Source organism: Balaenoptera physalus (assembly GCF_965194825.1).
Source record: "Balaenoptera physalus genome assembly, chromosome: 18".
Taxonomy (NCBI): Eukaryota; Metazoa; Chordata; class Mammalia; order Artiodactyla; family Balaenopteridae; genus Balaenoptera; species Balaenoptera physalus.
The window spans coordinates 111032-124895 of record NC_138899.1 but is presented as its reverse complement, the minus strand read 5'-3'; the positions used below and the strand labels follow the sequence as shown (position 1 = coordinate 124895).

The 13864-nt window shown below is 40.7% G+C and overlaps 1 protein-coding gene across 4 annotated transcripts in view; it reads left to right on the top strand.

The window, feature by feature from the left end:
- The window catches only part of CDC16 (cell division cycle 16), a 28325-nt gene extending 17857 nt beyond the window's left edge, over nucleotides 1–10468 (top strand). For 2 of the 4 annotated variants that reach the window (XM_082435218.1, XM_082435220.1), the window contains exons 14-19: nucleotides 1049–1112; nucleotides 3569–3630; nucleotides 4540–4675; nucleotides 6262–6352; nucleotides 9990–10241; nucleotides 10346–10468. In XM_082435218.1, the coding sequence (XP_082291344.1) occupies nucleotides 1049–1112; nucleotides 3569–3630; nucleotides 4540–4675; nucleotides 6262–6352; nucleotides 9990–10241; nucleotides 10346–10383 (643 nt within the window). In that variant the 3' untranslated portion in view covers nucleotides 10384–10468. Of the gene's footprint in view, nucleotides 1–1048; nucleotides 1113–3568; nucleotides 3631–4539; nucleotides 4676–6261; nucleotides 6353–9989 lie in introns of all 4 variants that reach the window. The other 2 variants (XM_082435219.1, XM_082435221.1) reach the window with 2 other exon arrangements.
- Nucleotides 10469–13864: the final 3396 nt, after the last annotated feature.

Here is a 13864-nt window from a genome sequence, read left to right as displayed (position 1 = left end):
ACAGTTGTTGCCAACTCTGTTAAGTCACTGGACCCCACAGGGTGTTCTGGAGGCACTGCAGAATCCCTAGTCGTCTCTTTGTTGACTAGGAATTGGATTCATACATTTGAGAAAGATTTCTCACAATTTTGGAACAAAAATATTTCCTTTGCAGATAATCCAAAAATTAAGCCAATTAGAATGGCCCAGTCTCTGAGTTTCCTGGTCAGTAGTTGAGGCTTACCGTAGTCTTGGATATTTATAGAATAGGCAATTCAGTGTCATACTCAAAGAGGGAACTATCTGTAGTCCTTTGCACTGAACTATACTTAAATTTTAAAACAGTAAATTAGTACTACTGTAGTGTTTTTTGTGGCATTTGTGTGTATTCTAAAAATTCGATTAATATTTTAAAAGAGTTTGGAGCCTTTTAAAATAATCTATAGTAATAATTTCATATACAGTCAATTTATTTATAGTTTATTTTATGCCCTTTTCCCTTTTTTGTGCCTTATGTTGGTTATTTCACAGTTTAAAATGATCCCCAAGTGGAATGCCAAGTGCTGTCTAGTGTCCTAAGCTCAGGAAGGCTGAGATATGCCTTGGTCAGAATACAGGTGTTAGATAAGCTTTGTTCAGGCATCAGTTACAGTGCTTTTGGCTGTGAGTTCAGTGTTAACACATCAACAATATACATTAAGTGAGGTGTTGCCAAACAGAAGCACATGTGAAACCAGGTACATTGAACAGTTGGTGAACATGTGAGCAGAGGATTGTAGTTTTTCCACTGGGAGCAATGGTTTGATGTTGGCTAAAGTAGTGTTAACAGTGCCTTTATAGAACCTAATTACTGAGAATATGCTGTATCTCCTAAAATCTTGAACTCTTATGATGTTAATGCCATAAAAGTCATCATTTATCTCACTTAAATTTGACTTTTAAAAAACTGTTTACAGAAGTTTACCTCATTTCATTTTAATATTACTGGAAAGAGATATTCAAATTTTTCTTAAAATGTTTATACATGCTAATTTTGAATAAACTGCAACTTTTTCCCCCTCTATTTTAGATGGAAAACAGCGGAAAAATGGTTTCTCGATGCTTTGGAAAAAATTAAAGCAATTGGGAATGAGGTATTCTATATAATATCTGTAATACACACACACACTCATAAGTGTGTTTAGTATTGAATGAGGAAGATAATATTAGACCGTCTGTCTTGCCTAGACTATAATAACCTAATATTTATCATAGCAGATGTTTGTTAATGTTTGACTTGTCATGGTATGAAGTATTTTATTACATGGTACAAAATGAGTCTTTCTAATTGAGAGGGTAGGTGTTGGCTGTTTGCTTCTTAAGAGGCTCCAGTTTTGATCTGTGGGTGTAATCAGAGTATATTCGATGATTATTTGATACGGGGAATATGTGATTATACATGGAAGCTGGTAGGCACTGTAGCATCTGACTTGTCCTTGTCTAGAACCTCTTTGACCAATGGGTACATGTAGCAGCAGATCCCACTTCTGCAGGAGTAGGGCCAAATGTCATTAAAATTAGACCTATCATTGCTCTTCCTTACCTGATACTTAGTATATATTTAGATCTTTAACCAGGTTCTGTCATATGAGAGGTGCATGAATTTGTGCTCATGAATTAACCTTCCAGCTATCATGGATGTGTAAACACTGGTATTATATTAAATGCTAACAGTTTTGGACACTGTGAACTTCTGTAGGTCAGAGATTTGCATGTTGTTGCTCTTTGGTTCCTGATTCTTTTTATTCACGCCTGTGTTGTCTTACTCTGTTCTGATGATCACTTCCCAGTGTCCTTCTGTTCCTGCCCCCAGGAACACTTGCCCACAGCATACATCTTCCTTGGCTGTAAGTTCCTCTTTACTGAGACAGACACAGCTCCCCTGGGCTCCCTGCCAGGTGGCGGTTTACTTGTCCCTGTAGACACAGCTTTGTTTATTTTGGTCTCCTCTTAATTGTCATATCAACTTAAAAACTATATGTCTGTGTGTTTGCACATGTATGTATATAAAGCAGGTCTTCCACAGCTCAGTCTTGGGTGGTCTGGATAATACATGTGTTTCTGTTGATATAGGGTTGCCACTTATCACCTTGCCCATTTTCAAAGAACTGAATACCTTAGGACCTTGCTCCTCGGACTGGGCCAGCCGCATCAGCGTCACCTGGGAGCTCATTAGAAGTGCAGAACTTCATATCTGCTGCACCAAAATCTGCAGTTTTAGCAAGACCCCCGGGTGATTCTCATGCGCGGAAAAGTTTGAGACGCACTGTCATAACCCACATGTAAAGTTGGAATTATATACATCTTTGATGATCAGAAGACACTTTGGATTCTTGCAGACATTTAAAGTAATGGTTTAAATACAAAAGCACAATACTATTTAACTTTCAAAATGCTCATTAAAAAGTTATATGAGATGGGGAAGATATTGTGTGATCTAGTTGTAAACTGCAGCAAATGTCAGAGTAGCGCAGGAAAGCAGTTGTGCCTAAGAATCGTAGAGGGTTTGTTTCATTCACATGGGCGGTGCCTCCCAGAGCTGGGCTCAGGGGAGTTAGAGGGTGTGACCGGGTCTGTTTATTCCCTTAGTTCTGACTTACTGCTGCGAGTCGACTGTGTCCTAAGCTCTGAGCTAGGGGCTGGGAGGCAACAGAAAACTGGTTTGATGTTGATGCCCTCGGATCAGTGCAGATAAATAAGTGGGCAGTAATAATACAGTGCACAGAAAGGGCTGTGATTGAGGAAGTAAAGGACTCCACACAGACTTGATGGTCGGTCAAGAAGGCCTTCTGGGTTCAAGGAAATGCACCTCAGTCCTAAAGGATGGGTGCTAGCCAGGCAAAAGTAAGGAAAAGGGTATTTCAGGTATAGAGAACGGTATGTGCAAAACTGGAGCTAATTCAGTATGGCTTGGATTTTCAGTTCACAGAGAACGTCAAGAAATGGGGCAGGAGGGGTAAGTGTGGGTCTCCAAGGGCCTTGAAGGTGGTGTTAGAGTTTGCACCTTGTCGTGAGGTGGTGGGACAGTAGGAGCTTTAAGACGGGTGACGTGGTCAGACTCCTATGATGGGGCCCAGACAAGACGTGTTAGTGATGGGGGTGGCGTTCTGGTGAGGAGGCTGATAAGCCATTCTTGGAGGGGTCAGGGGTGACACGGTGCTGTGTGCTGAATGGCGGAGCAGCAGAAGGGGTGAGGTCAGGGAGCTGGGATGACAGGGGAGAGCGGATGAGAGGTTAGCATGTGGTGTGTTGGGCTTGAAGTGCTGTGAGGCTTCTGAGTAGCAACATTACTAGGCAGATGGAAAGCTCTGGGCTGGAGGTACAGAATTTGAAGTTCTTTGGCATGGATGGGCTCTGACAAAATAGTGCTAATAAAATAACCCTCAGGAAGTGTCTTCTAGTAGGAAAGCTGGAAAAACAACACTCTTGCCTAGTGCTGTGCAAGCACCAGGAGAGAGCCCCTCTCGCACAGATGAGTGAAGTCATGCAGTGCAAACGGGTCAGGTTGAAAAGTAGCTTGTAATCATGGGTCTGATGTGCTTTGTTTTAGGTAACAGTTGACAAATGGGAACCTTTGTTGAACAACTTGGGCCATGTCTGCAGAAAACTTAAGTAAGTGAAGTAAAGCATTTTCAGAAATATTCTTTGTGACTAAAAGTTTACTTAATTTTGTGTAGCTCTTTTCCATATTTTTATTTAGCTTTCTTGTACTTGGCTACTCAGATATAACAAGCACAAAACAAATGTTTTTATTACCTCTCTTGGTATAATTTTATTTTAGAAATATATTGAGAATTATAATAACTTCTATTTTCTAGAATTAAAAAATTTTAGTGTTCAAAATTAATTTAGAAGAATTAGGACAGTAGGAGCTAATTAAAGCCATACCCATATCCTAACTCACTCTCCTCCTGCAGATACCAGTTTTATGGTGTGATGATTGTTGTGATAATAGATGACAATTGAAAAAGAGATTCTTTGGTTAAATAAGTTTGGGAACCTCGAGGTTACTCAAAATTTAGCAGGTTTTTCAGGATTTCTTGCAGTCTTTACTATGCATTATGAACTGCAGCATTTCCCAAACATTATTAAGCACAAAACCTTTTTTCACAAGAGTTTTTACAGAGCAGGTATTGCAGAGAATTTGGGGAGATGCTGCTCCCAGTAACTCCTGTGGACCTTAAAGCAAAACCATTTGGTTGCTTGTAACCATCCCTGGTGTAGGAGGCCTGTCTTCACGTAAAAGAGGTCTTGCTGTGCGATGGGGCACAGGCCCAAGGGTCGAGGATGGGATTCAGCTGGTAGCCCTGCGGGAGTGCCCACCCTCAGCTGGAAGGCAGGAAGACACACTGAAGATACGCAGTGGATGCGAAGGACCGTTGCCGTCTAGACTGTTTCTCTGATATAGGAAAGTGGTTCTTACGTGGTTACATCAAGGAGTACCCACTGTACCCACTGACAGCTTTCTCTCTTTCTTCCTATTCTCCTCTCCTCCCTTGACTCCCTCGTCTTCTCTCCCAGGAAGTATGCTGAAGCCTTGGACTATCACCGGCAGGCACTGGTGTTGATTCCTCAGAATGCGTCCACCTATTCTGCCATAGGGTATATCCATAGTCTGATGGGCAACTTTGAAAATGCTGTGGACTATTTCCACACAGTACGTCTTTCGTCTTTTGTTTGTACCTAACTTTAAATCTGGTTAACAGTTACCACTTTTTTTTAAAGATCTTTTCTAGGCAATGTTTTGTTACTTTACAGAAGTGCAGTTTAAAATTTACATTTTAAAATTCCTCAGGCAACCTTGTATTTTATTCTTTTCTTTGCAGAGAAAAGTACGTGAATGTTGTGTAGTGTTCATCACATTAGAACAGATGTGAGCCTTGTCCTGAGTGTCAGTGAGAAACACAAGTGTCCAGGAGTGTTTGTCAGCGCAGCTGAGCTGGGTGTACATCTAAGGAGCCCTTTGGGAACTCCATTCTTTCTATTTATGACTTAAAAGTAATTCCCTTAGATCGTGTTTATAGATGAACAAAGCTTGTGCATTCATCACTGGGAAAGACTCTCCCCTTAATCCATATGCAGTATTTCATCAGCTCTAAGCCACCATTAATAAGCAAGATGACCACACACAAAAATACGCTGCCGTTTACACTTTATCATAATTCTTTCCTATCACTTAGTTTTTCTGTACTTAGAAAAAGTGCTCTTTTGGACACATTAGGACATAGATTTTTATCAGGGATCACTTTACTACCTACATAAAAAAGAAGGTATAAGTGAAATAAATAGTTAAGATATTCAGTTCTTCCCATTCAGAGTTTGCTCCTTCTAAATCACTTTTGTACCAGGTGGTCATTCCTGTTTTCCCAAAATTGTGTCCGTGTGCCGGTACACATGCCCCATTTCACTCAGGTTCCTCCCAGCCAGAGACATTGGCTCTGTCAGAAAGTGTCCCCAAAAGGTTGTTAGACAACAACCACAACTGAGATATCTTCTGTAGGTGTTCTTCAGGAGGTTTGTGGTCTAGTCTGTGCTGTTGATGTGGCCGCCAAGCCCACACTGCTGTCACGGACTCCCGTATCATGGCTGTGTCCGGCGGACAGCAGTAGTAAGAAACCACCTGTTGAAAGACTTCCCAAGTTCAGAAATGCTAGAATTTGAAAAAATGTGGGTCTTAGAATCGATGAAATAACTGTTTTTGGAGAAAGAGATAAAATATGAGAAAATGCAATATTTCAAAGATAAATTTGTGAGTGATAGATTCGTAACTGATTTGCAAAGGTTGGTTAGAGATTTTCAGGTAAGGTGAAGTCCTGAGGTGCCACTGAGATAACCAGAATACTTTCTGAGCAGGCAGAAGTGTTTAGAAGTGTTAATAGTTTTTGTGATCTTTCAAATGTCTGTATTTGAACATTGTGTAATTTACCTCTCTTCTATGATTTAATTAATACAGAAGTCTTCAAAGGCTTTTTGTGGAGATACAGGTTTTTAAATCTTTTTGGAGGAGGGGATTTCAAACATAAACAATAGGATAATGTAATGACCCTCCATGTACCCATCACCCAATTTCAACAGTCATCAACTATTGGCTACTCATGTTAACTGTATCCCCACTAACGGCCTCCCTCTACCTCTACCCTGGGTTCCCTGGAGTATTTAGAAATGAGTCCTGTGGGAATGTTTTACACCAAAGAAAAGGAAACAAATTTTCTTGTAATAACCATGCTGAATCTTTTCTGGCAGGCCCTTGGTCTTAGGCGAGATGATACATTTTCTGTTACAATGCTTGGTCATTGCATTGAAATGTACATTGGTGATTCTGAAGCTTATATTGGTAAGATTATAATTATTCTTATTGATGTTGTATTCCATTTTTTAGATTGTTATATATCTCTTTTTAGGTTTCTCAAATTCTCATGTAAAGTTCTAAGTTCATTTTTCTAATGATTCTAGCTACATTAATATTAAGAAACTCCATTTATTTCAGTGGAACAACGTGTGGGAATTAATGATTCATTAAGTATCCATTCAGTTTAAAGTTGAGTATTTGCTATATGCAAAATACAGTTATAGAATTTGTGTAAAGCACTGTGACACACAACAATCAATCTAATTGCATAATTGAAAAAAATCTTAAGACAAATTTTTCTAATAAGTAAATGAAAGGGCTCTTGCCTTAATATTTTACAATGCAGAGTATAGCACGTAAATCTTTGCACTTCAGTGGACTGTTAGGTTGGCTTACATTCACGTTACAATGTTATGTAATTCTTTAAATTTTTTTTAATGATTAACAAGTCATAAGGTAAGTTGGTATGGAGTTGCTGTACTTGGGTGCCCACTTAGTTACGAACATTGTAAGGGAAAGAGCATTGCAGTGAGGTTACATCTTGAGATCTGGACTTTGGGGTAGGCAAAGACTTCTTTAACAGGATGTAAAAGCGTAAGAGGAAAAAGTGTTAAATTAGGCTTCAATAAAATTAAAAACTTGAGAGCAAACTGGCACATTAGAGACTGAGAGAAGTCCCTCACAATGCATAAACTCATCAAAGAACTTGCGTCTAGAATACAAAGAGTCCCGTGCATAGTCCTGCAATAAGCAGAAATTCCATCAAAAGTGGACAAAACACTTGAACAGGAATTTCACCGAAGAGGTTATTCAGGTAATTACAAAGCAAATGAAGGTGCTCAGTATCATTACTTATCAGGAAAGTGAAATAAAAACCATAATGAGGGCCTCCCTGGTGGCACAGTGGTTAAGAGTCCGCCTCCCAGTGCAGGGGACACGGGTTCGAGCCCTGGTCCGGGAAGATCCCACATGCCGCGGAGCACCTAAGCCCGTGCGCCACAACTACTGAGCCTGCGCTCTAGAGCCCGCAAGCCACAACTACTGAGCTCATGTGCCACAACTACTGAAGCCCACGTGCCTAGAGCTCCTGCTCCACAACAAGAGGAGCCACTGCAGTGAGAAGCCCACGCACTGCAATGAAGAGTAGCCCCCGCTCGCCGCAGCTAGAGAAAGCCTGCACACAGCAACAAAGACCCAACGCAGCCAAAAATAAATAAATAAATTAAATTAAATTAAAACAAAAAAACAAAAAAAAAACACACCATAATGAGGCACCACTATAAACCTGCCAGAATGGCTAAAAGTGAAAAATACTGACTGGTAGTAATTAGTGTTGGCAATGGCACGGAGCAGCTGGAACTCTCGTGTGTTATTGATTATTGGCGGGGTTATAAACAGGTCAGACCTCTTTGGGAAACTGTTTAACAGCACATCTGCTAAAGTTAAACAGGCCTTTGCTGCCTAACACACCACTCTGGCCAATTTCCCACAGTCCTGCGGGTCAGTTCATGGCTCTCTTGCTGGTCTTCTTCACTTGGAGGGGCTGATGGTCCAAGATGGCCTCATACACAGGGGGACCTCAGTGACGCAGCTGGGCTTCTCCATAGGTCTTTAGCACTGGCTTCTTTACAGCATGGTCGTCTCAGGGTCCTGAGGGGCAGGAACTAAGCATCAGGACCCCTTGAAAGCTGGAAGTTGCACAAATCACTTCCATCACATTCTGTTCCTCAACATGAGTCGTGATTAAGTGCAGCGTCAACACAGGAGGGCTTATTCAAGGGCGTGGGTGCTGGGAGGTGTGATTCATTGGGGGCGATTGAGGCAGTGACCTTCCATGCTGATCTTACAGTGTAGCAGCTCTGCTCCCAGGTTTATGCCCAAGAGAAGCAAGTGCCGCGGTAAGCCAGAATTCACACGCAGGATTGTTCATAGCGGCTTCATTCCCGCAGCAGCTCACTGGAAATAACCGAGGTCCACCAACAGGAGAGTGGAGAACACTGCACAGTTAGAAGAACTAACGACTGAATTGTGTTGTAACATACATGAGTCTCACAAGTTTTGACCAGAAAAGAATATATACTGATTAATTCCATGTATACGAAGATTAGTAATAAGCAGCACTAATCAGTGGTGATAGAAGAATGAGAGCAGTGATTAAAAGGGAAGGTTCCCTAGAGGGAGCCTGAGGTGGTTTTCTAGGAGCTGGAAATGTTCAGTTTTGGTCTGGTGGTGGTGATGTGGGTGTGTACATATGTGAAAATTCATCCAGCTGTGCACACTTCACAATTTGTATGTTATGGCTCAATTTTTAAAACTTAAAAAAAAAAAAGACCTTGGGTTGAAATCTCAGCTCTGCCACTCAGTAGCCCTGTGGCTTTGGGACAGGTGTGAGCCTCAGTTTCCACATTTGTCCAAGGAGGAGGTGTGAAGCTTAAATGCAAAAGTCCTATAAGGCTAAGAGAGGTGTGGAGATACAGTACTGAATAAGACGGACGTTTTGCCTGTCCTCACAAAGGTAATGGTCTTACAAAGGAGATTTCCAAGTGTATTGTTCATTACATATTATTTTATTTTATTGAGGTAAAATTGACATATAATGTTATATTAAATTCAGGTGTACAACATAATTTAATACTTGTAAGCATTGTGAAATGACCACCACAGTAAGTCTAGTTAATATCTGTCATAACACATAGTTAGAAAAAGTTTTTTCTTGCAATGAGAACTTTTAAGGTCTATTCTCTTAGCAACTTTTTTTTTTTTTTTTTTTTTTTATGGCTGTGTTGGGTCTTCGTTTCTGTGCGAGGGCTTTCTCTAGTTGCGGCAAGTGGGGGCCACTCTTCATCACGGTGCGCAGGCCTCTCACTATCGCGGCCTCTCTTGTTGCGGAGCACAGGCTCCAGACGCGCAGGCTCAGCAATTGTGGCTCACAGGCCTAGTTGCTCCGCGGCATGTGGGATCTTCCCAGACCAGGGCTCGAACCCGTGTCCCCTGCATCGGCAGGCAGACTCTCAACCACTGCACCACCAGGGAAGCCCTCTTAGCAACTTTTGAATATGTAATACAGTGTTACTAACTATAATCGCCTTGCTGTACTATTTTTATCTTTAGAAGACTTGGATGTTATTATCTGTTAAAAAATCTATTACTGAAAGCTATTAGTTTGAACTTTGTAAAATTGTCATTTTGTTTATGTCGGGAATGATTGGACCTAATACATCCATTATTCTCACGATTTTGATCTGTAGAAAATGTATTTCCCTTCACTGTGTTTCTGTATACCTGAGGCTTGTGATGGCACCAGGGCCAAACGCCAGCCGGCAGCTCTCCGTGTGCAGCCGAGGAAGCACCACGCACAGGCTCCTGTCGGTGGAGGTGGGGAGGCTGCTGAGCCCACTGGGGCTGAGCCTGCCTGTGCTCCTGGGAGTCTCCCCGCAGCCTCCCTGCGCCCCCAGGACCACAGGAGCAGGGGCACGATGGGAACGTTCCTCCTCCTCAGCTATGCGTGTGCTCTTACGAGGACATCTGGCCTAAATGATAGAGCAGTGTTATGTACTGGTGGAAATGACAGGTAAATGGAATTTCTTCTTTCGTTCTCACTGTGGCATTTCTCTCTTTTTAGGAGCGGACATCAAAGACAAATTAAAATGTTACGACTTTGATGTGCATACAATGAAGACATTAAAAAACATTATTTCACCTCCGTGGGATTTCAGGGAATTTGAAGTAGAAAAACAGACAGTGGAAGAAGCAGGGCTTGCACCATTAGAAACCTCAAGGAAAACGCCAGATTCCAGACCTTCCTTGGAAGAAACCTTTGAAATTGAAATGAATGAAAGTGACATGATGTTAGAGACGCCTATGTCAGACCACAGTACGTGATTCCAGACGGGTCCCAGTTCCCCTTTGTCCTAGAGTAGGTCAGTGTTTCCTCTCATCCTTGTCTTAAAAACTTCCCGTTTCTCAACGTGCATCCAGACCCCACCTGTGCATTTAGGAATGGAGACCTGCCTTAAGAGACTGGAGTGCACACCTTTGCAGCAGATGTTTTCTGATCCTACAGAACAGTTATACAAAGTGAAATAAAGAAGGTAAACCATGTCTTAAGTCGTTTTTTCTTTTTCAGTAGACTTTTATTTGGGGCTAATTTTGAACTTACAGAAAATCTGCAAAGGTAGTACTGAGAGCTTCCATGTACCCTCACCCAGTTTCCCCCATTGTTAACATCTTATGTGACTGTGGGACTTTCATCTTAACTAAGAAATCCACGGGCTTCCCTGGTGGCGCAGTGGTTGAGAATCTGCCTGCCAATGCAGGGGACACGGGTTCGAGCCCTGGTCTGGGAAGATCCCACATGCCGAGGAGCGACTGGGCCCGTGAGCCACAATTACTGAGCCTGCGCGTCTGGAGCCTGTGCTCCGCAACAAGAGAGGCCGCGATAGTGAGAGGCCCGCGCACCACGATGAAGAATGGCCCCCACTTGCCACAGCTGGAGAAAGCCCTCACACAGAAACGAAGACCCAACACAGCCATAAATAAATAAATAAATAAATAAAATATTAAGAAATCCACGTTGGTTTCTAGTAACCGAACTCCAGACTTTTTTGGATTTCACCAGTTTTCCTGTGAATGTCCTCTTTCCGCGCCTGCATCCGGGGGCCACGCTGCAACTAGCCGTCAGATTTCCTAGGCTCCTCTTGGTGGTGACGGTGTCTCAGACTTTTCTTATCTTTCGTGACCTGGACAGTTTTGAGAGGACTTGTCAGATATTTTGTAGAATGTCCCTCAGTTTGAGTTGTTTCAGGTGTTTCTCATGATTGGACTGGGTTTTGGGTGTGAAGTACCTTTCTCACCACATTGTGTCAGGGGTACATGTTATCAGCATGACTTACACAGGAGGTGTGGACCTGATCACTTGGTGACAATGGTGTCTGCCAGGTTTCCCCACTGCAAAGTCACTATTTCCCTCTTCCCACACTTCAGAAGCAAATCACTAAGTCCAGCCTACCCTCCGTTTGACAAGGGGTTTAAGTTAAGCTCCATCCCCTGGTGGTTTCATCTGTTCTCTCCCATTTCTTCATTTTATTTATTTATCCCATTTATTTATCAGCATAAACTCATGTATACATATTTTCTATTTTAGGTTATAATTTTATACTAACGTTATTTATTTTGTGGCTTCAATTGTTTCAGCTTTGGCCATTGGAGGTCTTTCAGCTTGGCTCTTATGTCCTTGTGACATGCCTCCATCCATTTGTTTTTTCTTCTCGTTTTTATTTTGGTAAAATGTATGTATATAACATAAACTATGGACTTTAGTTGATAATAATGCATCACTCTTGGTAACAACTGTACCGCATCAATGCAAGATAGGGATATGGAGAGACGGTTAGTATATGGGAACTCTGCTTTCTGTCCCATTTTTCTGTAAATGAAGAAATAAAGTGTGTGCATGTGTGGATAGGTAGCCATTTAAATCATTTTCAAGTGTATAATTCAGTGGCATTTATTTCCAACTTTTTTTTTCACTCCAAACAGAAACTTTGTGCCCACTAAGCAGAAAGTCCCTCAGCTCTGGTAGCCTCTAATCTAATTTCTGTCTCTGAATTTGCCTATTCTAGATAATTTCATGTAAGTGGTATCACACAATATTTGTCCTTTTGTGTCTGGTTTATTTTACTTAGAATAATATTTTCAGGGTTTATCCACATTGTAGCTTTTATCAGAACTTCGTTCCTTTTTATGGCTGAATACTATTCCCAAATATGTATATTTACCACATTCATCTGTTGACGGACACTTGGGTTGTTTTCACCTTTTGGCTGTTGTGGATAATGTTGCTGTGAACATGGTTGCATGATTATCTGGGTCCCTGTTTTCAATCCTTTGGATATATACCTAGGAGTGGAATTGCTGGGTCATATGGTGATACTGTGGTTAACTCTTTGAGGAGCCAGCAAACCTTTCTCACAGTGCCTGTACCATTTTACATTCCCATCACCAGTGCACGAGGGTTCCAATTTCTCTGCATCCTCACCAATGCTTCTTACTGTTTTTCTGTTTTGTTTTGTTTTGTTTTTTACTGTAACCATTATAGTAGGTGGAAGTGGTATCTCATGTTGGTTGATTTGCCTTTCCCTAATCACTAGTGATGTTGAGCATCTTATCCTGTGCTTATTGGCCATTTGTATATCTTCTTTGGAGAAATGTCTATGCAAATCGTTTGCTTACTTTAAAATTGAGTTTATCTTATTGTTGTTGAGTTGTTGGATTTCTTTATAGGTTTTTGATATTAAACCCTTATCAGATACATATTTTGCACACACTTTCTCCCATTCTTTGGGTTGTCCTTTCACTCCCTTGATAGTGTCCTTCAATACGCAAAAGTTCTAATTTAATGAAATCCAATTTATCTATTTTTCTTTTGTTTTTGACTTTTGTAGTCTGCATTTTTGGTGTCATTTAAGAAACTATTGCTAAATCCAAGGTTACGCGGAGTTTCACTTCTGATATTCTGAGATTTTTATCGTTTTAGCTCTTAAATTTAGGTCTTTGATCCATTTTAATTTTTTTAAATGTTGTAAGTTTAGGGTCCAACTTCATTCTTTTGCATGTGGATATTCAGTTTTCCTAGCACCATTTCTTGAAGAAACTGTTCTTTTCCCATTGAATAGTCTTGGCATCCATGTTGAATTGATGATAAATATGAGGGTTTACTTCTGGGCTCTGAGTTCTATTCCATTGGTCCATATGTGTATGCTTATGCTAGTACCACACTGTTTTGTCAACTGTAGCTTTGCAGTGAGTGTTGAAATAGGGATGTGTGAGTCCTCCAACTTTGTTCTTTTTCAGGATTGTTTTACCTATTATAGTCCCTTGAATTTACATATGAATTTTAGATTTTTTTTCCATTTCTGAAAAAAAAGCCACTGGGATTTTGATAGGGATTTAATTGAATATGTATGTCTTCTTAGTATATGTCTAATCCATAAACACACGATGTCTTTTCATTTATTTGTCTTTAATGTGTTTCAGCAATGTTTCCCAGTTTTTGTTGTACAAGTCTTTCACCTCCTTGATTAAATTCATTCCTAAGTGTTTTATTCTTTATGATACTATTGTGAATAGAATTGTTTTCTTAGTTTACTTTTTGGATTGTCTCATTCCTAGTGTATAGAAATACAACTGATTTTTGTTTGTTGACTTTGTATCCTGAACATGTTCATTAGCTGTAACAATTTGTGTGTGCGTGTTTGTTCTTCAGAATTTTCTGCACAATAGGATCATGTCATCTGCAATTTGAGATAGTTTTACTTTTTCCTTTCCAATTTAGATTCCTTTTATTTATTTTCCTTACATAACTGCTCTGGTTAGAATTGCAGTATTTTATTGAATAGAAGTGGCAAAAGTAGGCATTCCTGATCTTAAAAGAAAAGCTTTTAGCCTTTCATAGATGTCCTTTTTAGTGTTGGAGAGGTTCTCTTCTACTCCTGGTTT